Source organism: Periplaneta americana, chromosome 2 (genome assembly GCF_040183065.1).
Source record: "Periplaneta americana isolate PAMFEO1 chromosome 2, P.americana_PAMFEO1_priV1, whole genome shotgun sequence".
In the NCBI taxonomy this organism is placed as follows: domain Eukaryota; kingdom Metazoa; phylum Arthropoda; class Insecta; order Blattodea; family Blattidae; genus Periplaneta; species Periplaneta americana.
The window spans coordinates 116859998-116884977 of NC_091118.1; the positions used below are offsets into that span (position 1 = coordinate 116859998).

Below are 24980 nucleotides of genomic sequence, written 5' to 3' on the forward strand. Positions count from 1 at the left end.
TTGCTGTTACGAATAACATAAATTTTTGGCTCATGATTGTAAAAACTTCATGACACATTTTAATTTTGTGCAATACCTCATGATTAGTGGCTCAGTTCTTCAAATGCTGGTAAACTCACGTTTTAAAGACTTCCATACATTTTACAGTTTCCTATTTCAGTGTCCATCCCTCAATTCAAGGCCATATAGGCCTACGAGTAACAGTACAGGAAAGACATAGCAGCAAACAATTCTCATTTGCAAATGCACTGATAGATCTGATGAAATTAAAAGTTCTTTTTCTTTCTTTTTTTCAATACTGCGCTAGCTTGTTCAATCCTGGTCAAAAAGTTTTGTCAATAGCCAACGAGTATTTACACAGGTCCCTAGACAGTTATAATTTTGGACTTATATAAAATAGTTTATTGCTACAAACTTTCCTTATTAAAGGGTTGCCAGAAGGACAAAGTGTTATAAAACAATTAAATTTAGTGAATGTAAAATGTTTGTTTACAAACTAAAATATGAGGTTTACAATTTTGAAATTATATATATCACAATCTTCAATCTTAAATAAAACACATTAATTGTTAAGTCCATAAAGATGACTTCTCAAAATTGAAACAGACCCCTTAATAGCGATAATGACCAATTGAAGGAGGAGTGCTTTATCTAATCCCAATGATGTCTATAAATTAGCAAACAATGTTAATGAAGTCTGAAGAGATAACTTGTTTAGAACAGACAGTTGGTATTTTTTATATTAATGCTAAGCCCAAACTTCTAGCTCACACAAATTAGTAGATTCACCATATTTTGTAAGTTCTTCACATTATCTTCCAATATCACTGTATCATCTGCATACCGAATCATCTTTGTTCAAGGATTCCTCGAAAGATACTTTGATTAATTTTGAAAAGAAGACGTGACAAAATCGAGAACTGTGTAACACCACGCATGTCTATGGAGAGAGAGCATTCTCAAGTCTCACAGATACTGTATGATTCCAATAAAGATTGGCAATAACTCGAATATCCCACTCATAAACATGACATTCTCTGAGAATATTTATTAGATTTAATGTTTAACTCTATCAAATGCTTTAGTGTATCTCTAAAACATGCACAAACATTTTTGTTTATGTCCCCAAATCTTTGAACATGAACATCGTAGAAAGAGAGTCTTTCTAATACCAAACCCACTTCGAAATCAACATTTTGTGTATCTGCTAATCTTCCTTATATTTCTGACGTGAAAGATCTATATTCAAAGTAGAAGAGAGAAAAATTGTAAAGTTTTGATATAACAAGTTTACTGTGATGTCACTCTTAGTACTATGGAAACAGAAGTGTAAAATGAACTTCTTGCCACATGGTTTTCCACATGGTCCAACTCACTTCATTCTCTATTTAATGTGCCTCAACACTTTCCACACAATAGTTATGGAAATACTGGGTATATGGGTTACGTATATGTTAGCGATAAAACCCGAAATCTGTCAAAACCAGTTTCAACTTGTAAAAACTAGTTTTCAAATTGCAGATAGACAGAAGCGAGTTTTCGTAAGATCTAGAATCAATGACAGGTTAGGTTTGGTTTGTTTAGGTTTTTGGTTTATTTAGGCTTCTACCAAACTAAAACCTAAACAAACCAAACCTACGACAACTAGCTATCTACCTACATTTGCTTAAGCTAGTTTTTACTAGTTGAAACTGGTTTTGATGGATTTCGGGTTTTAAAGGTAACATATACATATACATGAATATCAAATAGAATACACTACAGTATTTAAGAAAGTACATATTATATTTTTATGCTTAATTCAAATATAGACATTTAATGCAATCATTGAATCCATTGTCATTTTTAAAGATCAATAATGGCTTCATTGCTAGATTCGAATTCACATTAGAAACCAACCATATATGTATATTCTCTTATTTATAATTTTAAAAAGATCTTTAATACATGACTCATCAAGCTAACTATTCTATAATCATTACAATAATTTTCATTTGATTTCTGGCAATGGAAATACAGAGTTAGGCACAAATAACCAGCCCATCTCATCTCACTTGGTCTGAATCTGAACTTTCTCCTGAAGTAATTAATGCAACATAAAATGAAAGTAAAAATGAATAGTCTAATAAAAGCAAAGAGGTGTCTGTAACCTTCATAATACAGTAAATGCTGGGAATGTCCTCCACAAACATCCAAACACCTCTGTGCGTATCTTAATGAGATGAGGGCGGGCTGGTTATTCATGTCCAATCCTGTAAATGTTGACTTCAGCCAATCCTGTGGTATAGTATTAGTTCAATAGGCAGCATTAAAATGTCTAATCAAGATCTTTAACCCATTATCATTTAACAGTTTCAGAAGTTCAACTGCTTCATCACTTTTAGCACTTCTAATGACATACTCAACTTCACATATTATTATTATTTCTATGCCACTTTCACTTCTGTATATGATATAGGCCTAACAATCTGGTCTAGTATCATTCAACCTAAAATCATCATATTGCTTCTTTGTTTCGACTTTTTGGCATCTCACATTTAATAACCTTGGTACCTACGAGTATTTCATCTGTCACCCAGGGCTTCTTTTTGATACATTTTCCATAATCAATTATGTTTTTTTTTGGATTTCAGTGCGTGTACATGTAAATTTAACGTTCTGTAAATAAAAATCTATTATTTTTTAATCCCTTAATACGACATTTCACTTAGTTACGTCTGTTTCAAACATGCAAAGTATTCCAATTACCCAAAAGTTGTCAATGTTTATATAAAAATTAAAAATCTTGCAATCATTCACCTGCTAAATAACAGGGAAAAGAGAAAAGTTCAAACGTATCTATATGATCATTTATTTGTTTCTTAAAGTACTGTTAGTTTCTGATTATGAGGTAATGACGATGTAGTACAGGATTCGAGGAATAATGACAGAAGAAAGCAGGAGCATCACGAAAAACCTTCAAGCACTATCCTTGTCCTCCACTTTAATTTGAGTTCAATGAAATTTGAATTCTTTCTAGCTGAGGAAAACACTGTACCATACACTACACTAGTAAAAGGGACAAAAATATATTATATATTTCTGCGAAAATACAGATGTATTCAATTCCTAGGAATGAGAAATCATAAATACAGAACAAGAATACTGGTCAGCATCAGTCTGAATTGAAACAGTGTCAATGTAACATAATTATTGATTGAGGTCGGTCTATCATGGACCAGGCAAAGGCGATGGCAGTAAACCGTGTCCAATGGCGTTCTCTTGTGGAGATCCTGTGTGTCTCAGAGGCATGATAGGAATTAAGAAGAAGAGAAATGTAATGTAAACCTGTCAGTACAGTACAGTAAAATCCCTTGTAATAACTAGCAATACCAAAACAACGGCACTTTTGGCTGGGCCAAAAAAAAAAAAATGTTTAAATCTACCACATTGCCAGTCTCGGCCATCAGTTTTGCCACATTAGGAAGTTCGCACAAACTTTCGTTTTTAGTGAATATTCAAATCTAAATTTAGTGTATTATTTGTGTTGTTCGATGTGTTTTAATAAAGAAAATCCACACAGTTTTATGTTCGAGCCGTCAGTGTTGCCACATTAGGAAGTTCTACGAATTTTCATTTTCAGTGAATATTCGAACCTAAAATTAATGTACTATTATTTGTGTTGTGTGATGTGTTCTAATAAAGAAAATCCACACAGTTTTTATGTTTATTCGGTTATGAGAACGTGATAGAGAAATAAGCTCCACATGGCTGCAATTTCAACATTTGACACCATGAAATACTATTTTTTTTTTTTTGTATATATAGGTATTTATTCAATTATCCACCAAAATCTCGTATCCGGAACTAGCCTAGTCCCTTTGATGGTAGTTAAGAGGGATTCTACTGTATTCAGAATGATTGTAACATAAATATCACTTATTTCATAATAATACATGTAATGCTCTCATGAAAACACTTTCTGTGAAAATCTGTCAAACTAATTGTGTGAGAGTTATGGAACAAGAGAACTGAAAAGCTATCAACAGCAAAGGTACTCAGTATAACTTAATACAGGGGCGGTTTTTCGGGTTAAGCTCATGAAGCAGCGCTTCACCTGTTTACTAAGCGCAACTTCACTTATTTACAAGTATTGTAATATTTTATTTTATTTCACTTCATTTTTGTCTTTTACGTTCTGCGTTGTGATATGTTCTGCACTTAGGTATTCTGCATTATATAACACTAGTCCCACTGTCACTACTCGTTGGTGCAGAGTGGAGAAGGGTGACAATTGCAGCTATATCCCTCTTTCAGAGGTAGAGCTTCTCAATTTGCGGATTTGTTTATGGGTAACCATGGCAACGAACCCTTGTAAGATTTCTATGGAGCCTGTCTGCGAGGGTACTTGAATCGCTGACAAAACATTTCTCTTGTAGATGCAAACACCTTATAGCCACCTGGCTTGGCTCTTTTGAAAGGAAAATAACGGCATGCGAATACAATGAGATAAAATTCCATGTCTTTCACAGTGTTCACACTTCTTTGTACCTGTTAATTTCAATGTGTGAATAGAGTGACTGTGTTATGTCTTGTTGCTGAAACGATATATTAGAAGATTAAGTTAACTAAGCAGTTATTTATTTTTAATGATAGTTTTATAATCATTTTTAAAAGTGGTGACTCAAATATTTTTATTAACAACGAGGAATGTATCCTATAAACGATATAGTGTGTAGCGTGTTACAGATACCATTTTCGCGATGGACTGAAGATGATGAAAGAGATGTAGTGTTAGCGGGGAAACCACCGGCGTGGCTCAGTCGGTTAAGGTGCTTGCCTGCCAGTCTGAAGTTGCGCTCGGGAACGGGTTAGATCCCCACTTGGATTTTTTTCCGAGGTTTTCCCCAACTATAAGGTGAATGTCAGGTAATCTGTGGCGAATCCTTGGCCTCATCTCGCCAAATACCATCTCGCTATCACCAATCTCATCGATGCTAAATAACCTCGTAGTTGATGGAGCGTCGTTAAATAACCGACTAAAATAAAAAAAAAATTGTTAGCAGGGAAACCAATACTTGTTATTAATTTATCGGCAAAAAAGTTAAAAAGGAAAGGTGCAAGATCTTACAACAAACATTTTAAAAGTATGTCGTTCAGTGAATATCAGTGGCTGTGCAGTAGTTATTTGGAAAAATTGTTCTGTTGGCCCTCTTTGTTAGTTGGAATAAAAAAATCGGCATGGAACTCGGATGGATTTTGTGAAAACAGATGAAGTTTTTGTCAGTTCTTTTGAAAAGGCTAAAGAAAGGGGTGAATTTTCAGGGTGGAAATATGTTAAGCTATCAGAAGGTGAACTTTTTCAGAAGTACAAACAATTATTTTTGAAATACTTGAGGTCATTTTTATGCAAGTTAACACTAGATATCAAGACATTGAACAGCTTCAGTTTTGCTCTTTTGCCAATACTTCATAATTTTTTCAGTATTCAAATATTTTTCCTTCTAATGCTCTTGCCACTCTACAAAAGACTTTCCCAAATTTGTTCAAAGTAAGTCGTTTGGAAACAGATCTAGAGCTTCTCTATGCAGATCATGAGTACCAGAACATTTCCCCTGATACAAGCACTAAAACTTGTAAGATAAAACAAAGATGTATTGAAGAAACCTATAGGCTCTTTTCCCTTATTGTGACATTACCATCAACAAGCATTTCAGTGGAGCGAAGTTTTTTTGCACTCAACTGCATAAAGACAAATCTTCGCAATTCAATGGCACAAGAGAGATTAACATCATTGGCGTGCATCTCCATTCACAAGGACTTGCTACATGATCTGATTGAGAAGTAACCATTTCATGACGACATCAGTGAAAATTCTCCTTCTGTAGAGACAGAAGAATCAACTTGATCTACAAAAAATAGGCAAGTCGTACATCATGTCCCTTAATAAAAGAGCTTCACCAACTTTTGAGGTTGCGAGCCACCACTGACTTAATATTAATTTATGCCAATTAATTTGCATAAACCTCAAAATCCATTAAAACTTCTGTATAAGGACATTTCAATTTCAGGTACATATTGGTACTCAAAAGATATTTTAGCCAGTTATTTAATAGCACTGCATCAATTATCAGATTACTTAATGTCGATGGAATTGATAATAGCGAGATGAGGTCAAGAATTAGCTACTAATTATATGAAATTCACCTTACAGTTCAGAAAGTCTTAAAAAACTCAATCAGCTAACCAGCCCAAGTGGGAATCGAATCTATGCCTGAACACAGTCTCAAATCAGCAGGCAAACATGCTAATGCCTGAGCTACACCAGTGACTCAAAAGATGATGCACTGAACTATAGATACAATTATTTTCAAATACAACTTCAATCTCATAGGATTTACTGACAATGCTCAAAAAAGTGTGGAGTAAATCACAAAGTATCAATACACGTGTAAATGAAAAAATCTTGACAAATTAGTTTTCTCATTAACTGAATTTCAAACCCCTAAGAATAGACTATTTACTATTATTATTATTATTATTATTATTATTATTACTTTGTAATTTTTCATACTTTAGTTAAGATAAAACTTGTTACTATTTTACTTCTTAATTGAGAAACAATTTTCCTGCAACAGACAAGGAGAAGTTTAAATAAGAATAGTAAGATAATGACTGTGGCTTTATTAGATGGTAGTGAGCTATCAAAATAGTAAATTGCAGCTGATGAAGAGTTATTGATCACTTTATAATAACAATACAAATGTGCGGTATTATGAAGACGTAAAAAAAATACACATACATACAGACACACTCGCACGCGTGCGCGCACACACACTCTCTCTCTCTTCCCCCGCGCATAATATTGTAGTCACTTCAATTATGTATTTCAAAAAGATTGTAAAAAAATTTTGTAGGATGGTAGGGTAGGGTATTTGGAGCCATTTGAGATAGGGAATGCATGTCTGCTGAAGCCTCGTTCCAGAGCTATGTTACTAAAAGTGCTAACCCCTGCAGCTAGGCAAGTTGCTATGTCCATATAGGAAACAATATGCAAACGCAATATAATAGGCGAAGATTAGGCACATTTGGGTTGATGTAGATGTGTGTCAACAGTACAGGCAACATGTCCACGTCATCTCTTAAACTGGGTTGCAGTCTGTGTTGACAGTGCACAATGAACACATCATCATTCATAATTGCTCATTCCTCCTTCAGGCCAATAAGTAGTGGAATGATGACAAGAAAAGAAAAGAGCACAACAGTAAGTTGTTTACATTTCGTTTATTACTAACTAAGATCCTTCAAATGGTTTTCAAATTGAAAATGCTGGTTTTATTTCACAAACATACAATGCACAATATTTTAAACACAATAAATGTTCAGAGCTATCCTTACACTTGTTTTCAGACCCACATTTTACAACCATACCACTCTCCTCTGTTGTCACAATTACACTGTGCTAATACCAAACTTAGCCTGAGTTGTGGTCTGTTTGTTGACAGTGCACAGTAAATGCATCCGAACAACATGAAATGATAAATGTGGCAGGAGTATACTGACATTCTTCGGTGGACATGCATTTCCTACTTCAAATAGCTACAAATGTCATGCTCTACAACCCCACTAAGGTTTTTGGACACAGTTATTTAGCACCAAAAGGCCCTTTAATTTCAAGCAACTTGCCTATCTCCAGGGGTTAGCACTTTTGCAATGATGTAGCTCTGAAAGAAGGCTTTGCTGGACATGCATTTCCTATCTCAAATGGCTCCAAATGACCTGCCCCACAACTCCACAAAGGTTTTTACAATCTTTATGAAATACCCTAAACATAAAATGTTCATAAAACTTCAATTATAACACACAATTTTGATAAAGCTTAATGTCGTCTTTTATAGCCATTTTGTCTTTTCACTCATTCAAACACGCAATTACGCAAAAAAACTAAGGTATGACTGTGTATCAACACAAGCCAAGAGTTTGAACCTCAGACTTGAATTGAATATTTAATTCACTGTGCTTGCTATAATGCTCTGCGGAACGGTTTTGCCATATTACTAGATAGAGTACTAGAATCTCTTGCTCTTGACTGGGGATTGTGCCATTTTGATTTTGGGCTGAGGAAAAAGAGATTTCTGTTGCTATAAATTTAAGTATTGTCTGGGATCCTCTCATCTATCTGTGAATTGACTTGTGGAGATTCTTTGTTAAAAGTGGAGGGCTTTGTGTGGCATACCATTTTTGGCTGGATTTTATTCAAAGGATTGGCTAGTAATAAGGTTAATGAAGGTGGTAACAGTCAGAATCTTATATTATTTATTCGTGGGAAGGCTATATCTGGACCCCCAAATATTAATGGTACTAGATTCTAGCCACTGAGTCTACGAAGTAAGTGACTGCAGCAGGAGCATGTAGGAGGGGAACTTTACCTTTATATTTAGAAACAGGTGATACTCTCCCATCCTCCCCAATCTAGAAACGATTTTCTGGCACATGAACAATATGGCCATCCTGCGTGCGTACACGCTTCAGGGGTGCTCCATGAAATGTGACCAGGTGCTTGCGCAGGTAGCGCTTGTTCTTGAAACACTTCCTACACAAGGGGCACTGGATTCCCTGACTTGGCAAGTGTACATTTTGAATGTGCTGCTTTAGGTTGAAGGAGGTACTGAATGTCTTGAAACAGACGGGACAAATTCGGGGCTGCATGCAGCGCCACAGGCCCCGGTGGCGGCGGGGAGAAGCCCTACCCACATCTGCAACAGCCAGACACAAACACTTGCTCTAGTTTTTTAGTCTCGCTCATATCCTTTTAATCAAGTGAAAGAAAATTTTATAAGCCTGTAAATGTCAAGTGCTTTCAGGATGAATCTGAACTGTACACGAGAAATGGCTAAGTATTACTTGATTTCTATACGAAGTAAAATATGTAAATGAAAACAGTCTACCAGATACAGAGAAAACAGCAGTGACAAACAAAAATATGTATTTCGGGAGTTCAGTTAAAGTAGGTAATATTTTTACCCCTCCTACATACATTTTGAGCATTTTCGCAATAATTCCTAGAGTGTGTTATTGTATCTTGTGGTCATAATTAAAATAATAATTGACCAAAATTCTTCTAAATTCGGTATTTAAGAATTTTATATAACTGCCTGCAAATTTAGCATGTGAAAGTTCTGATCAGGACTAAATAGTGTTAATTACATTTACATTTCTCCTTATTAGTGTTCAACATAAAGAGTTTCGTAGCTTGAAGGCTTGCTCTATGTCAGAGGAAATAACCATAAGATTAACAGTGATGCTTCTATTCTTCAGCACTGATTACAAGTATTGCTGCATAAAAATGTAACAAATAACAATGCAATATTTCGGAGCAATAGAAATTTTGAAAAAATAAATGTATTCAATTGGACTGAGAGGAATCACAAAGAAAGTTACACCAAATTTGTATACTGTATAAATTAAAATAACAATGACACATAAGAAATATCAAAATGGTATCTAAAAAAATATACATGAATTCATAATTATAACATTCACAGCCTATGATCTTTTATTAAGAATAATAAGATAAAAAGTATAAATTCCAACTATTGCGGTTACAAAAATAAATGAGAGGTTCAGCATTAATAAATTTGAAATTAAGTATGTAAACATATTTGTTTATGCATATGTTAATTGAAAGAACTAAGTTCAACATTTGGACAAAAATAATAGTATGTTCATCTCATCAACAAACACTTTTTCCCTGATAATAAAGCAATCAGTTTTTTATATTTATTTTTTCTCTATTGTGGCATTACATTAGGGTTTCCATTCGTCCAATTTATCCCGGGATAGTCCAGTTTTATTTTATAAAATGTCCTGGTGTCCCAAAATTATTCCACTATCCTGTTTTTTAAGTGCCCTTCCTGAAAGAGAATTGTGGATTACAGATGTTATTCCTTTTTATATATAAATATGTTAGCTAGCACTTCCGGTAGCCAATCCATGAAACATCATTGACTAATTTCTGTTGCAATGTTGGAAATACTTATGGTGATGCTCTTTTTTTCTCCACTTTTCTGTTGGCAGTATTTTTTAAAGGTGCATTGTTTCTAAGTATGTATGTGACTTATTTTCTAAAGAAGAATTTATGCTAATGTGTATTTTTACACCAGTAGTGTTTTCTTCAAAATGAAAGACATGCAATGATTTATTTTCAGTTTCCTAAATTGTTAACATATCCCGTTTATTCATAAAATGTCCCAGAATTTTTAAGTAAGAATTTGGAAATATCTCGGGTTTTTTTTTTTTTTTTAATTGTTATGGGAACCCTTATAGTATGTCCATATAAAAATATATACAATTTTAGTTAATGAAAGAATTACAACTTTAAACTATGTCAAAATAGAACAGTAGGCATTTGGGTGTCCTTGAATCGTATTACATGTGTTCCAAATCTGAACAAAATCAATTCATGCATGTAGACAACACTGAGGGACACAAACACACATACAAACATACATACAGACATATGATTTGTTTCCTTTTGAGAAACCAATTCTATTTTTCAATATGAAAAGTTGTCACTAAATTCTGAAGAGTGACAATTAAAAAATCTTCATGGAGTCAGTACCAATGTGCTTGTATTCATATGTTCTGTCGTTATTCATCAGCATGTATATATCACCAAATTCCTCTTACCTTCCTCTAATATAATGTACTTCCCTATGTGCATATGAGGCATATAGACAAATTGTTTGCTTCAATTGCAACTAAGTAATTTTACAGTTCACTGAATTGCGAAATATTTGGGGAAACAAGGTGTTAAAACCAATCAGACATGAAAATTAAAACTGTTGTGTTTCGATTGATGAAATTACAGCATTAATTCACGCAAGCAGTCAGTTTCATGATTTGACAAGAAACTACTCAAGACGTTTTTTGACCAAGATGAAACTGTTTCTTTTAATTCCAAAAATACCTAGAAATGGAGGCCAATATTATCTCTGTCTTCTTTAAAGTGAGTAGGCCTACTTATTACAAAGTAACTAATTGGTATGGCTTACATCTGTTCTCAACTATAATGATTGCCTAGAAAGACTGTGCCTGCAATTACTGCACTCACCTGTAAAAGATTGCTCTTAGCAGTCACCACTGTTCCTCTTAATGTGTTGTAGCAGTTACAATGCTGATAATCACATTAGAATTTATCAACATCCTCGTGATTACCATTTTGTTATTATTTCATTTCTCCAAAATTATTCATAATTTGATCATTAATTATAAAAATATTTAGCATCCTATCCTGAATAAGTCTGGTGTTTTATTTTCTTACCTTAGTTTAGATATCATGAAATAAAATCAAATTCAAAAGAATTAATCAAAGCACTGAACTATTTAATAATGGCATGATGTCTATACTAATTTTCGTAATATGACTAAATTATTATTATGGAAAACAGATAGCACTGTGACTTCATTAAATTATTACCACCACCATCTGCAGAAAAATAAGTTCAAAGTACTTTCTTTCAGTGTCTATGTAAAATATTCTGAGTAACATTTTCTGTTATTTTCAACATAGCACTGCTATTTTGTGTATAAGTTCTTAAGCAAGAACTGAAATACAATATAATGTGTGTGTGTGTGTGTGTGTGTGTGTGTGTGCACGCGCGTGCATAAGAAGAGCAGAAAGTGAGGGAAGGAGATAGGAAGAAAACAGACAATGAGAAAGAGAGGAGGGGTCTGTACAGAAAGTATAAATCTAGATAAATTTTTTATATAACTACATAATAAAAACATTAAAATTTTCTAAAACCTCTACGTTTTGTTCCACATACATAATAGGCTACATTCATTAATCACATAACTGAATACTAACTCTGAAATGTCCCTATTTAATAGCTGAAAATCTGAAAATGATGTAACCATACATAAGGAGCAGATGATTATGTCTCTATTTATTATTATTATTATTATTATTATTATTATTATTATTATTATTATTAACAATTCTCTCTAATTTTGAGATGATAAACGTCATATCTAAGGAAACACTCCATTTGTGGTTCTATGGTTGAATGATTAGTTTTATATTCTGTGCTAAAGATGAAGAATTCCTTCTCTCTTTATGTGATTGAAAGTGAGCTTACAGACTATGTGTCAGTACAAATCAGCTACTTGTTATGTAATGCACTATCTAGATATTCTAGATGGCTGCTGTGCTAAAGAGCAAAATAGCTACTATTTTTACGGGATTTTTTTATTTTGCCCCTTCTTTTGCGTACTAACTGCCCAATAATATATACTATCATGTTTTGTGCAGTGCATGAACTGGGGAAACTTTGTAGATGAATTACATCTGTGATGAAATTGACTTATTTTCATTAAAGAAAACACTGTTTGCATATGTATGTTGAGTCGAACATTTACAATATACATGAAGTTTGGGAAATCTGACTTGTGTGAATAAAAATCACACAACATTTTCTTACTTTTATATTTCACCTTCAGTTCACTATCACACTGTAAGTCTGTAATTTCTAGCAGTGTACTTGGAGATAAACTTACTGCCTCACATTCATGACTTGGCTTGGAAAGAGTTCTGCAGCTGTTATAATTAAACACTCTTTGATAAATTGTCCGTCACTATATGGATGCAATTTGTTTGCAATCCGTAGTGAAAGTTTGAAGTTCAAGCGCACTGCTGATTCACTGACAGAATGCTCACTGCCCTGTCCACACTGCCCGCATAGTCAATGCTTGCCCTGACATCAGTCAATTTTGTAATGACAGACACTGGGTTAATGGTTCCCATATGTGCCCACATTTTATTAGGAAACACAATTCAAAATATGCACTATATGGCCTGTAAGACACAAATTCATCGCAAATGTTACAGTATGCGTCTCGTTCAAATTGTGTACCAGTAATTCAGTCTTATTTTCTACAATAGTCAGCCTGTCAAGCTGGTTGTATCATTCGTGTCCTTCCATCTTCACTTAACTGAATAATGTATTTATAAAGGAGAAATTCAATTCACTCAAACATTAACATTGTACACGAAAGTGAACAAAAACATTAAACTGAATAAAATGAAGGTAGTTCCAAATCTGAGACCTCAGGTATCAAATAAAACAGTGTGGGAATACAAATATTAAAATACAAAATTGACCATAAGAAAAACAAATATAATACAAAGGAGAGATACTTTTCATAAAATTTTTAAATAAATTGATGTTATTAATCGACGAGAATATTGTCTGTCTCAAAATCGTAAACATTCTAGGTTAATAAATGCATGATTCTATAAACTAAAACCATTGCTTAGGTTTGATAACGACAATAAGAATGATTTCTTGTGAAATGTATACTCAAAAGTTCGAAGACTTTGAACTGAAGAATGGGGAAGTAAACGAAAATGTAGTTCCGTCTATGAAAACAACCCAAAATATGAGTCCTTAAAGAATGGATCTTCAAAGTATGACATAAACTCGAATCACATAAAGTGAAATGGATAGGCATTAGATAATGTATGTATGACATATGAATACAGAAGGCTTTCTAAAATCCTAATTCACAAGCTATTAAGACTAGACTGTATTCTAATGCAGATAATTTTTATATTGTATTGTTTGATATTAGTCCCTGGAACACTGAAAAATAGAAGCACATATTGCTATTTTAATTATAAATACATGCGATATCTTAAATAACAATAATTTTACAAAAATTTGCACTTAGCAAACTATAAAAACATAGGTAGTAGACACACTCAAATGAACTACAGTCACAATTATCGGTAAATATCTCTGTTGCCTGGAACTGGCATTGAATGAAACCGTTTAATGACATCCTCTAACACCTATGCCACTATCGGCCTATCTTCTAAAATAACTTAATTTGTCTCCAGTAATTTATGAAAGTTTAACGACCTAAAATGTTTAAAGAAAACAGTTTTTATATGGCATACTTGTAGTTCTTGTTGTTCTGAAATAAGCGTATTTTGCAACATACAGTTTATACTGTTTCATTGAACAGTATTTCTTATGCAAAGGAAATGGGAAAGAAGAAAATTACTGGAGCCTCTACTTCATCATTTTATCTCATTTTCGGCTACAAAATTAAAATTGACAGTTATCATTTCTCGAATAAAAACTGTAATGTTTAAGTTGTATATTTCCTCACTGAACTAACGAGCAGTTTAGAAGAAAAGGCAGGATATATAAGCTAATATAACATAATGAAAACTAACTACATTTTCAGTATAGAGAAAGCTGGAGATGAGTATTTTCGGTCAGAAGTTGAAAATAATTTTTTACAGCATTGTAAGCCTAACACTTTCTCCTTACTTGGTACAAAGAAAGAGTAAAATGTTACACAAAAACACTAACAGTTCTCAATTATACTGTGTATCACAGCTAGTGCAGCTTTATAAACATTACAATACATGTGTCTTGTAAGAATTATAATATAACTACGATATCGTCACTTCTTCTGGATAAAATAAATGCGCTGTACTTGACAGTTGAGTGATTAACAAATCTGCCCTGAGGTCCGAGTTTTAAATCATGCTGAAAGCAATGAACTTTTCAAGGGTGACAAAAATGAACGTGGTTTTTAAAATAACCCAGTCAATGACAGAGGGCACTATACTGCATCTTAAGTAATAAGCGTTTCAGAATGCATTGCAGAGACGCTACTCTTTCATATGCACTGAGCATTTCCTTGACATAGAAAGAAATATGGCAACATGGCTAGACGTGAATGCTTTCGTACATTCAATTGTTTTCCAGCACCTTCAAATTGTTATATCGGCATTATTATTGTACACAAATACAGAAATAAATATTATAGACCTAAAAATTAAACAAAATGTCGAGAAAGCATTTTACAGAAGAAGTAAAAAGTGAGCTAAGAGAACTAGTTATGAAATATAGAGATATTGTCGAAAGTAAAAAAAATCTGATAATTGAGGAGCATTTTTGCAAAAGTCGATAGATGCAGAAATTTTCGAGAGTTACATATGGATATCGTATGTTTTCTACCTCCGGAATCGATCTCTGAAATCAGATTTACTAAAACTTGATTCATACCGTATGTAGAGACTACCAAACCTTCCAGGTTTTTTCAAAACTCGATAGATCCTGTTACGTAGTGTAATTTCTGTAAAATCTTGATTTCTGCATCTATCGACTTTTGCAAAAACGCTCCTCAATTGTTCTCTCCAAAAGAAGAAATTGACATGGGACAAAATTGCAGTTGAGTTTAATGCAAACTCCGGAAATATTCCTGTAAGTAAATCATTTTAAATTATTTTTCAGTTATTTTTATTGTAAACAAAGTGGAAGTTGTATAATTACGAAAATTTTAACAGGTTATTTCTTGGGTAGAATACAAACGAAAATGCAAATAACACTTTCCTGGACCATGAATACTTTTCGAAAAAGTACCACTCGAACCTATCTGAAATGATGCTGTAGCATAAAATCGGTAAGCCTCATGGTTGTATTGTGAATTTCAATGAGAAACACCAGAATATTCACAACAGTGTTCTTGTCAAAACGGTATCTCCTCTTAAATTGTTGGTCATTGTATATCTCTAAAGGGTTTTCCATACATGATATATCTTTTGTTTCTCCAGAACACATTTTCATTTTCATTATAGGATCCAATAAATTCATCAAAATCATAATCATCCACTGTATACTGAATCAGCTGATTACAATGTATATGAGGAAACACTTGAGTAAGTTGACAAGCTACAGTCTTTGAATAAGTGTTCACTTCAGTGGGATTTATGAATTGGAAATGATTATAAGCAAGTGTTCGAAAAGTATCCAGGTCCCAACGAAGTGTTATTTGCATTTTCGCTTGTAGGCTATTCTACCCAAGGAATAAGCTGTTAAAATTTTCGTAATTATACAACTTCCACTTTGTTTACAATAAAAATAACTGAAAAATAAATTAAAATGATTTACTTACAGGAATATTTCCGGAGTTTGTATTAAATTCAACTGCAATTTTGTCCTATGTCAATTTCTTCTTTTGGAGAGAACAATTATCAGATTTTTTACTTTCGACAATATCTCCACATTTCATAACTAGTTCTCTTAGCTCACTTTTTTCTTCTTCTGTAAAATGCTTTCTGGGCATCTTGTATAATTTTTAGCTCTATAATATTTACTCCTGTATTTGTGTACAATAATAATGCCGATATAACAATTTGAAGGTGCTGGAAAACAATTGAATATACGAAAGGGCTCACGTCTAATCATGTTGCCATATTTCTTTTGATGTCAAGGGAATGCCCAGTGCATATAAAAGAATAGTTCTCTGCAATACGATCTAAAATAAGTTCTAAGGAAATGCTCATTACTTAAGTGTTTTCTCATTTTATAAGTGACGACTATGAATTCGACTCTTAATCTGTATTGTTGTGTATTCAGTTTACGCAGCTTCTGTCTGATTCCAGACATAGCATTAATGAATATATTGGCCATATGTCGTTTTGCCACATAATTCAATATCCTTCAGAGATTCGTACAAGAGACAATATCTGTAATATCAACTACTGAAACTCAATAATCATATAGCTTGCAATTGTGTTCAAACACACTTCACTTGACTGATGGTCTCAATGTTTAATTCACTTCAACAACATTTCTACTGTTTCTGTGCTACAGGTGATATACATACGATAAGAACAAGTAATGTTGTTGTCGAGAATATATACCAGTATGCTTTTTTACAGGCACACACCTGAAACCTTCAATTTGATATAAGTGTAGAAATGCTACTCAATAATAAATCTAACGGAATGTTTTACACAATCCCAAGTTCAGATAGCTACTACATTCATGCACACAATACACAAGCTGATCTTCTTGGCTACCCACTCTGCAACCACTACTACACATGGGCTACAAGCACAGGTTAAACTAGACTGCAGTATGTACAAGATGATATTTCAATATATTTGCATTCCAATATTGTATAAAGTGTCTGCCAAAGGTTTTTTTTTTCTTTCATGTGATCAATAATCATCACACAAGATTTCAGGATAACAATATTGCAGTGTGTAAATCCTATAATAAAATTTCTCAATCTAGTTTTCAACTTACTCTCATGTTATACAATTCATGTATGTTTCTACAATCTATTACATAATATATTGGTATTAGATTCCTTTATTCTGACACATAAATTTTCCATGCATGTAACCCCAAATTAAAACTTTCAATTGTTCACTAAATTTTTGACGTTTAATTATAGTCTGTCATATTACTACAGTGAAATCAAAGAGTTCATCATTTTGAAAGTGTTGGAGGGGAGGCTAAGAATTCATAAGAACAGCCAGAAGAGATGCACCAAATTTCGTAATATTACCCACAACTCAAAAGTTTTCAGTTAAAATACAATCCTTTTTCAAATACAAGATGGCAAAATAACCATATGAATGTAACCGAACTTAGATTTTGTTGATGTACTTAGTATCAAAAAGCTTTATGTTTGCTATTTTATGTAAGCATTCATATAATGACCAGAGTTCTAAAAACATAATGAGAGCATCATATCCATTCATCTATACTCATGATTAATGATGTCTATAATCGCAGATAAATTCAAAGCAAAAGAACATAAATCTCTGCTTTATAATTTATAACAAACTTATTGCTACACACGAAATTAAATCTAAGTCTACACTATTTTCTACAACATCTCGTAACAGGGTACTAAGCTGTGGATTATACGACAACATATCAAAAACAAGTGCACATAAACATGTGTCCGACTTCATTTTTTTTTTTTACTTTCATTATACCACTACATAAAGAAAATAAAGCAATAATTGTAAAAACATATTCCAATATTTCAACCAAAAACATGTTCTCTGACGAATTTCCGCTATTTTCGTAAGGATATACATGTGAGTCTATATCAGTCCCCTAACTGTCCATTGTGCAACTCAAACCAAGAAATGGATTCGGAACACCTCAAAATCTGTGCTTCAGTGGCTGGTCATGATAATATCTTTGAAAAATATTGGAGTGCAAGAGGTCAAATGACTTTATTGTCAAACGCCTGGCATTAGAAAACAACAACAACATGTGACTCTATTGTCAGATTCTTAAAGTAACAAGAATAAGTAACTCGGGAGTACATAAAATTCTTCTAATGTAGTAATTAAAACTTTCACTAAACTGTTTACACTTGATTAGTTTCTGATGAATATAAGCTAAGCACTGATTGTGGTACTAAATGATACATTTTCATTTAAAACGTTTATATCCAATTGTAGCTTGTGGCTGAAAAATATTGTAGTTCACTTCTTAAAAATCAATCAACTACAGTAAAATCCCTTGTGTCCAGCACCCAAATTACCAGCAATACCAAAACAACGACACTTTTGGCTAGGTAAAAAAAAAGTCATTCATGCGAAAGGGAAGAGTCAGACAAAGATGTGAGTGGTTTACGTGGATCACACATGCCGCATATTATGTTTACTCTTTACAATGTTCACGCATGAAAACAGACAGAAAACCCTGTTATGTCTCTGGAGTAGATCGGGCAGCATCGGAATGTCACTTGGGCCTTGCAAATAATGTGCAGAAGACGATATCTTTAAATTTACCACTTGAACTTGCCCATTTCAAAGGGATGTTGAATGAGTCTAAATAGGAAAGTGTTAAATTCTCTGTTCCTACAGCACGTAAAAGTTTCGAGTGATAGATAGTATATATAAACAAGCAGACATTAGAGATATGTTAAAGAGGTTCAAATCAATGAGTGCTACTTCATCATCTTCATAGTTGCGACGTTGGCTACATTGCTTTCATGTCACATGGCAACCATTTAAAATTGTCATAAGGTTACGAAAACTTTTAGTATTTTTTACGCTATTATGTATTACTGCTGAATATACAGTACCGTATTCAGTACTAAAAATAAACATTGTACATACTTCAAAACTTTATTTTTAAATATTTATATGAAAATTACTAAATTTTTAACATGGAAAATAATGTTTATGCAATACAGTATGTCTTTACATAACCTATAAACGTATTTTCCAATTAGCCGGAAAAATCAGTTATCTGGCACTGGCTTTGTCTCACAGTTACCAGATATGAGTAATTCTACTGTACATAAATCCAGCCTAGCCAGTGATGTACCATATGGGATGGATCTGATAGTGGCAGAACACAGTAGTCAAAGCTCAGTAGTAAAAACAATTTAATAAAAATAATAACTAGATATGAATAATTTAAGCCAATCTTAGAATAAGTGAATAACTGAATAAAATTATAATTCCTTATAAAAATGTGCCAGTAATAACTTAGCCATTTATAGAAAAAATTGGCTATTCCCTCCACATTCCCTGCAAACTTCTTAATAATTTGCTGATTAAAATCACTAATGTGCATGATAAAATTGTGTTCAATCGATAAAACTGCAAGAATGGAGGAATATTTCGATTTACACCCTTTTAAGTGTAGAACAACACTTTTCAGACTCCAAATCATGGGTAATGTAGGTAAAATTTCCAGTAATTTGACACACTTGCTGAAAAAGAGCATAAATTGTTGTCCCTTATAAATTCCATTAAATATAAGGAATCTGAAATGCCTGTAAGCCTACTATAACTAATGGAAAAGTTCAGTGCTTCAAATATTCTTTTCATTTACAAAGGATTTGTTCTAATGGTTCTCTTAAGAGATTCTCCTGGGAAAATGTTATCAAAATCTTCAAATTTCTCTGGCTGAAACAATGTTCATGCTCCAAAGTGTTCTTTGAAACTAAATTTATCCTTAATTTTTCAGAGTACCACACTTCTTTGAAGCTAAATCTATTTCTCTTGGTATAAATTCACTTTATAACATTTTCAATATTTAAAACATGATAAACATTTACAACTTTAAAATTTCATAGTGTTAAAATATTGTTAAAAAGATCATAGGCTATACCTTCAATGCGAAGCAAACGATTTCAAAATAGCCGTACAACATTTTTACAGTATATTAACATTATGAAATTAAAAAAAAAAAAAAATTTTTTAAGTTTTTAATTTTCATCTTATTTTAAATATTAAATCTAATCCTTTATTTTTCTGAGCACTACACCACAAACTTCAAATGCATGTCTCTTCTCTTACTTTGAATTTCTATTTTCTTCTTTCTGCCATATCTTCAATGAAACTTTCTGTACAGATGTTTTCTTGGAATTTTTTCTTTCAAATTTCTGAAGATTAGTTTCAACCAGAGTTGGATTAGTGTCTCGCTCTGAAGGTGATTGAATAAAATATCCATATAGGGCATGATTTTGTGAAAAAAGGACAACCAATAAATGGAAGTTTATTCAGATAATATGGTCTTGAAACCCGAAACCTGAAAAGTTTTACTGGCATTACTTATTCTTTTCATTGTTCGAGTATCAGTTCATTTGGAAAAGTCCATCTAGCATAAAAGGGGTGGTAGACTGTTCATGTTAGGCGAGAGTTTACAAATTAGTTTTCACATCAATGCACCCCTGTTATGTGAAATGAAACTGACCAATCAGCAATAAGTCTCTTTTACTGATATAATTTGTGTCTTCAGTTCAGTAGCACTCATTGTCTTTGTACTTAAATTCCACCTAAATTAAAATTATTAATTGTTAATTTTATAAAAACTCCTAAAAGTCCTAACTGGATTTTATAAAGTCCTAAATCTCACTTTTACAGTGCCTAGAAATCTGTTCCCTTGTCATGAGCTACAACCAGGCATTCCTGGAAAAAGGTGTGCATTTTGTGAATGGGTTGAGAATAATGTACATAACAGACAAATAGAACCACTGAGGTTTGGATCCATTTCCACAGCTACATAAATTCACAATTTATTATCACTACTGGTCCACTGAGAAACCAGACATTATTTACATTCACCTACATGACCAAAAAGTTAGTGTATGGTATGCCATGAGATGAGCAAATATCTTTTCTTTTCTTTCTTTTTTTTAAGAAACAATTAATGCTGACAAGTATCTGAATCTGATTTCACAACCCTTTTTTTTATTTTCAACAGCTGACCGAGATGGAACAAAATTACGCAGAGCCCCTCAATCATGACATGATTCTTTGTTTTTAAACATTAAATATGTCTTTGCTTCAAGTATTAGTCATTTTACACAATGCTATTACACAAAGTTGCGAAATGCTTCAAACACATCCAAGTAGAAGAAGAAATTGGTTCAAATTACCACATATATTTCAATATTTATTAAAAACTGAGACAGAAAAATCGCGCTACAATGGTGTCGTGTTGCAACATCATAGTAAATCAGGTATTTCCAAGCACCTACAATGGTGTCATCATGTGTTGCAACATCATTGTAAATCAGGTATCTCCAAGTAGAGTATTTAGTGAAAGAGACTGTGCAACCCAACATGAGTATAGGTTATAAAAAAAAAATATTTTCTCCAATTAGCTCCACTGAAACCACAAGAATCACCATATTAAATTTTCAGTAGGGATAAATTTGAGTGCTCTACAATGTTAATGCTAATGCTGAAAAGGGATGCATCAGAAATTCAATACAAGCAATAAGTGAAAAGGTGCTATGTTACTGTATTATGGCCGAAGTATATACAAGGTGGGGTAGAATAAACTCATGATTTTGACTTACGTAATACCCATCCAATAGTTGGTGTGGGTTGAAGCTAGGCATGGCACAACATTGGTCAAGGTATGCTATTTAAGGTTAGAGTATCAATTGCAAAATTCCATTCTTGAGATGAAATCATGCACTATTTGAATTTTGTACGGTTGGTAATTTAAGTCGATGTGCAATATCCAACGAAGAGACCTGTTGGATATGTTAAAGACAACAGCTTGTCAATGTGCACATTGTTTTAGACTGCGAATGACAGCAGCACGCACTCTTTCGATATTCTCCGGTGTACGCACAGTTCGAGCTCTGCCTGCAGGTTTGTCATCTCTTGCAGAAGCTGTCGTTCGTAATTTCTCAATCCAGTTATTGTGTTGCGATCCCGAACTCTTCCATGTTTTGCAACGCTGAATTGCCACCTGAATAATCACTGTGTTGTTATCACCGAATCTCCGTTTTTTTTTAATGTTTTAATAGTGAATGTCTGGCGTTCTGCTGACCAACGAAGCATATTTATTCAGTACATTTATTGAAATAATTCAGATTTGATTTCAGTAGCAAAACAAAATCGTTGCCATGTAAACCTAAACAATTGATACTTTAACCTTAAATAACATACCTTGGCCAATGTTATGCCATGCCTACCTTCAATCCACCCTAACTGTCGGATGGGTATTACACAAGTCAATGAGTTCATTCTGCCCCAACTTGTATATGTGAAAATTACATTTTTATGAAAACCGAGAGCCAATCTGACATATTAGTAGCTACTTCCGTGATCAACACCCAAAAAATCTGTTGAGTAGACTTTTTTTACCAATCCCAATTTTTTTTTTTAATTAGTGAGTAATAAGTAAATCCACCATACTTTGCCATTAGCTATTTCATGACAGGGTACACCTACTTATTAGATACTTAGTTTTACGGAAAATCATGTCAAGAGTACAGGGACAAATATTTATATTACATTATTTACACATTTAATTAAATACGCAGTGTCTTTTAAAACACTAATTTTATGTCACATTGTAGGCTACCTACTAATATACAGGTATAATCTCTACAATTTACTCATGAAACATTTTAATGTGAGGCCTACTTTACCTGAAAATATAATTTTACAGAAGAACTTCCTATGTAAGCAGAAAGTCAGGAATGACGCAACATTGTTAGTGTGGATTTCAGACCATTTTGTATCACTTTTCACAAACATTCAAATAACACTTTCAAAAATATTTTTTAACGTTTTCTGCATAAATTAACTCGCAATAATGAATATGAACACTATCATTCGGTATTTCAAAAGAAAATTATTAGACAGATGAAATGTCAGAAACTATTTTTTTAGTAAAAGAGAAGGTAAAAACATACATACAGTTGTGCTAAAATGTTACAATCTTAATTTTATAGCATCGGACACATGTCACGGCTCTGTTGTCCATCAAGCTACAACATGCACAATGGTATGACCAATCAACTCACCATCTCCTTCATCAGATGTCCTAGGGGGAGCAGTACCATCACCAATTCTTGAGGGCGATGCATCTGGCTGTTTCACACCGGACAGCGACCTCAGCAACATGCTATGGGGGGCAAGAGATGATACACCCTCTTCCTTCACTATATCTGGGTCTTCAGACACAACAGTCTCCACATTCCCATAATAATCGAGTCGCCGTGTCACATCAGAGTTGGGGCTCTCCATGTGCACCACATCCTCTTCAGTGTTAGTGAATGTGAGAGGATTGCTCTCCTCTTCTATAGTGGCATCCACCTCTAACACTGACTCGTCCTCTGGCTCTTGTTTCACAGGAGCAACACCCATGCTCACCACTTCACAGCCAATCTGCTCCTCACTTGACTTCGTCCTCTCTGGGGACTCTGCCACCTCATGACCACCCACACTCACACGACGCGGAAAAGCTTTACGCCTTTTGGCAGAAGGTGGTTGAGGTGATGGGGTCTGGTGGTTTGGTGGATCGGAGTCAGACACATGATGACTCGTCTCACCTGGCAGGATACTCAATGTTTGCTGGTATGGAACAGTATGTTGATGATGCAGTGTTGTCGAGGAATTCAGTGCTGTCTGCTGAATCAATGACAATGAGAGTGGCTCCTTACCCATCACGGGACTCTTTGATAGTGGATGTGTCTTACTGGAAGGCGGTAGGGGAATTGACATGGAGGGAGGAGAAGCAAGAGGAGGAGTGTCATGTCGCAGCTGCCCAGCAGATGTCGGCACTGGCTTCTTCATTTTACATTGCTTGGGCTGTTGAAGAAAAAAATTAATTATGAACATAAACCATCTCCTGTTAAAAATTCTAATTAGTTTTCAGTTAGTATGAAAGTATTAATTTTAAAATCTTATATAATTTTTTTGACATACGGTGCAAACACACTTAAAAATATTAAAGGCCAATATAGATCAACCAGATAGAAGAAATCTAATTTAGTGTCAGCTAACAGCACAATTGCGAAAGAAATTGTCAAAATCGAAAATACCGAAATCTTGCAAGAAGAACTGACTATAAAAAGCACTATTAGCAAAACAGAAAGATTTGCAGAACTGCTTGCATGTATGTGATAGTGATGCAGTGCAATTTGTATTACACGTGGTATTTTTCACCTTTAGTGGTTTTAGGTTTCTCAAAAAATATAACTCTTGAGAGTTTCGCATTTATATAATAAATGTGATGCTACAAAGTTAATTTTGAGTCTAATATAATTCCCAACAATTTTACACGAGGTTCCTATTTTCGTATTGACTATTTTTTAATGAGAACATTATATTTTTTTGTTTTATTCGAATTTAGACTGAAGCCATTATCCTGAAACCATGGGTCTGCGTCATTATATGCTTCTTGCATAAATAATTTCAATGCATTTACATTTCTTTTTGAAGAGTATAAAGTTGTGTCTTTGACAAATAAAACTGAGTTACTAGAATACATCTATGGCCATGCGCACCATTCTCGATTATCTAGCCTAGTTATCAGCAATCACTGAAACATGGTTAATTCTTGATCGTAAGATGCAAGTGCACTAACAATTTTACACAAGGTTCTTATTTTCGTACTGACTATTTTTTAATGAGGACATTATATTTTTTTGTTTTACTCGAATTTAGACTGCAGGCATTAGCCTGAAATCATGGATCTGCGTCTTATGCTTCTTGCATAAATAATTTCAATGCATTTACATTCCTATTTGAAGAGTATAAAGTTGTGTCTTTGGCAAATAAAACTGAGTTACTAGAATACATCTATGGCCATGTGCACCATTCTCGATTATCTAGCCTATTTATCAGCAATCTCTGAAACATGGTTAATTTTTTATCTTAAGATGCAGTGCAATAACATTTTCTCTCG

The 24980-nt window shown here is 33.5% G+C and overlaps 1 protein-coding gene across 6 annotated transcripts in view; it reads right to left on the reverse strand.

Moving 5' to 3' along the window:
• The window catches only part of LOC138694542 (protein abrupt-like), an 81345-nt gene that overhangs the window by 42713 nt on the left and 13652 nt on the right, over positions 1 to 24980 (reverse strand). For 5 of the 6 annotated variants that reach the window (XR_011330967.1, XM_069818375.1, XM_069818379.1 and 2 more), the window contains exon 4: positions 23095 to 23881. Coding sequence is in view for 5 of the 6 variants with exons in the window: in XM_069818375.1 (XP_069674476.1) it covers positions 23095 to 23881 (787 nt within the window). In the remaining variant the exon portion in view is untranslated. Of the gene's footprint in view, positions 1 to 6672; positions 8736 to 23094; positions 23882 to 24980 lie in introns of those variants that run through there. The other variant, XM_069818376.1, reaches the window with a different exon arrangement.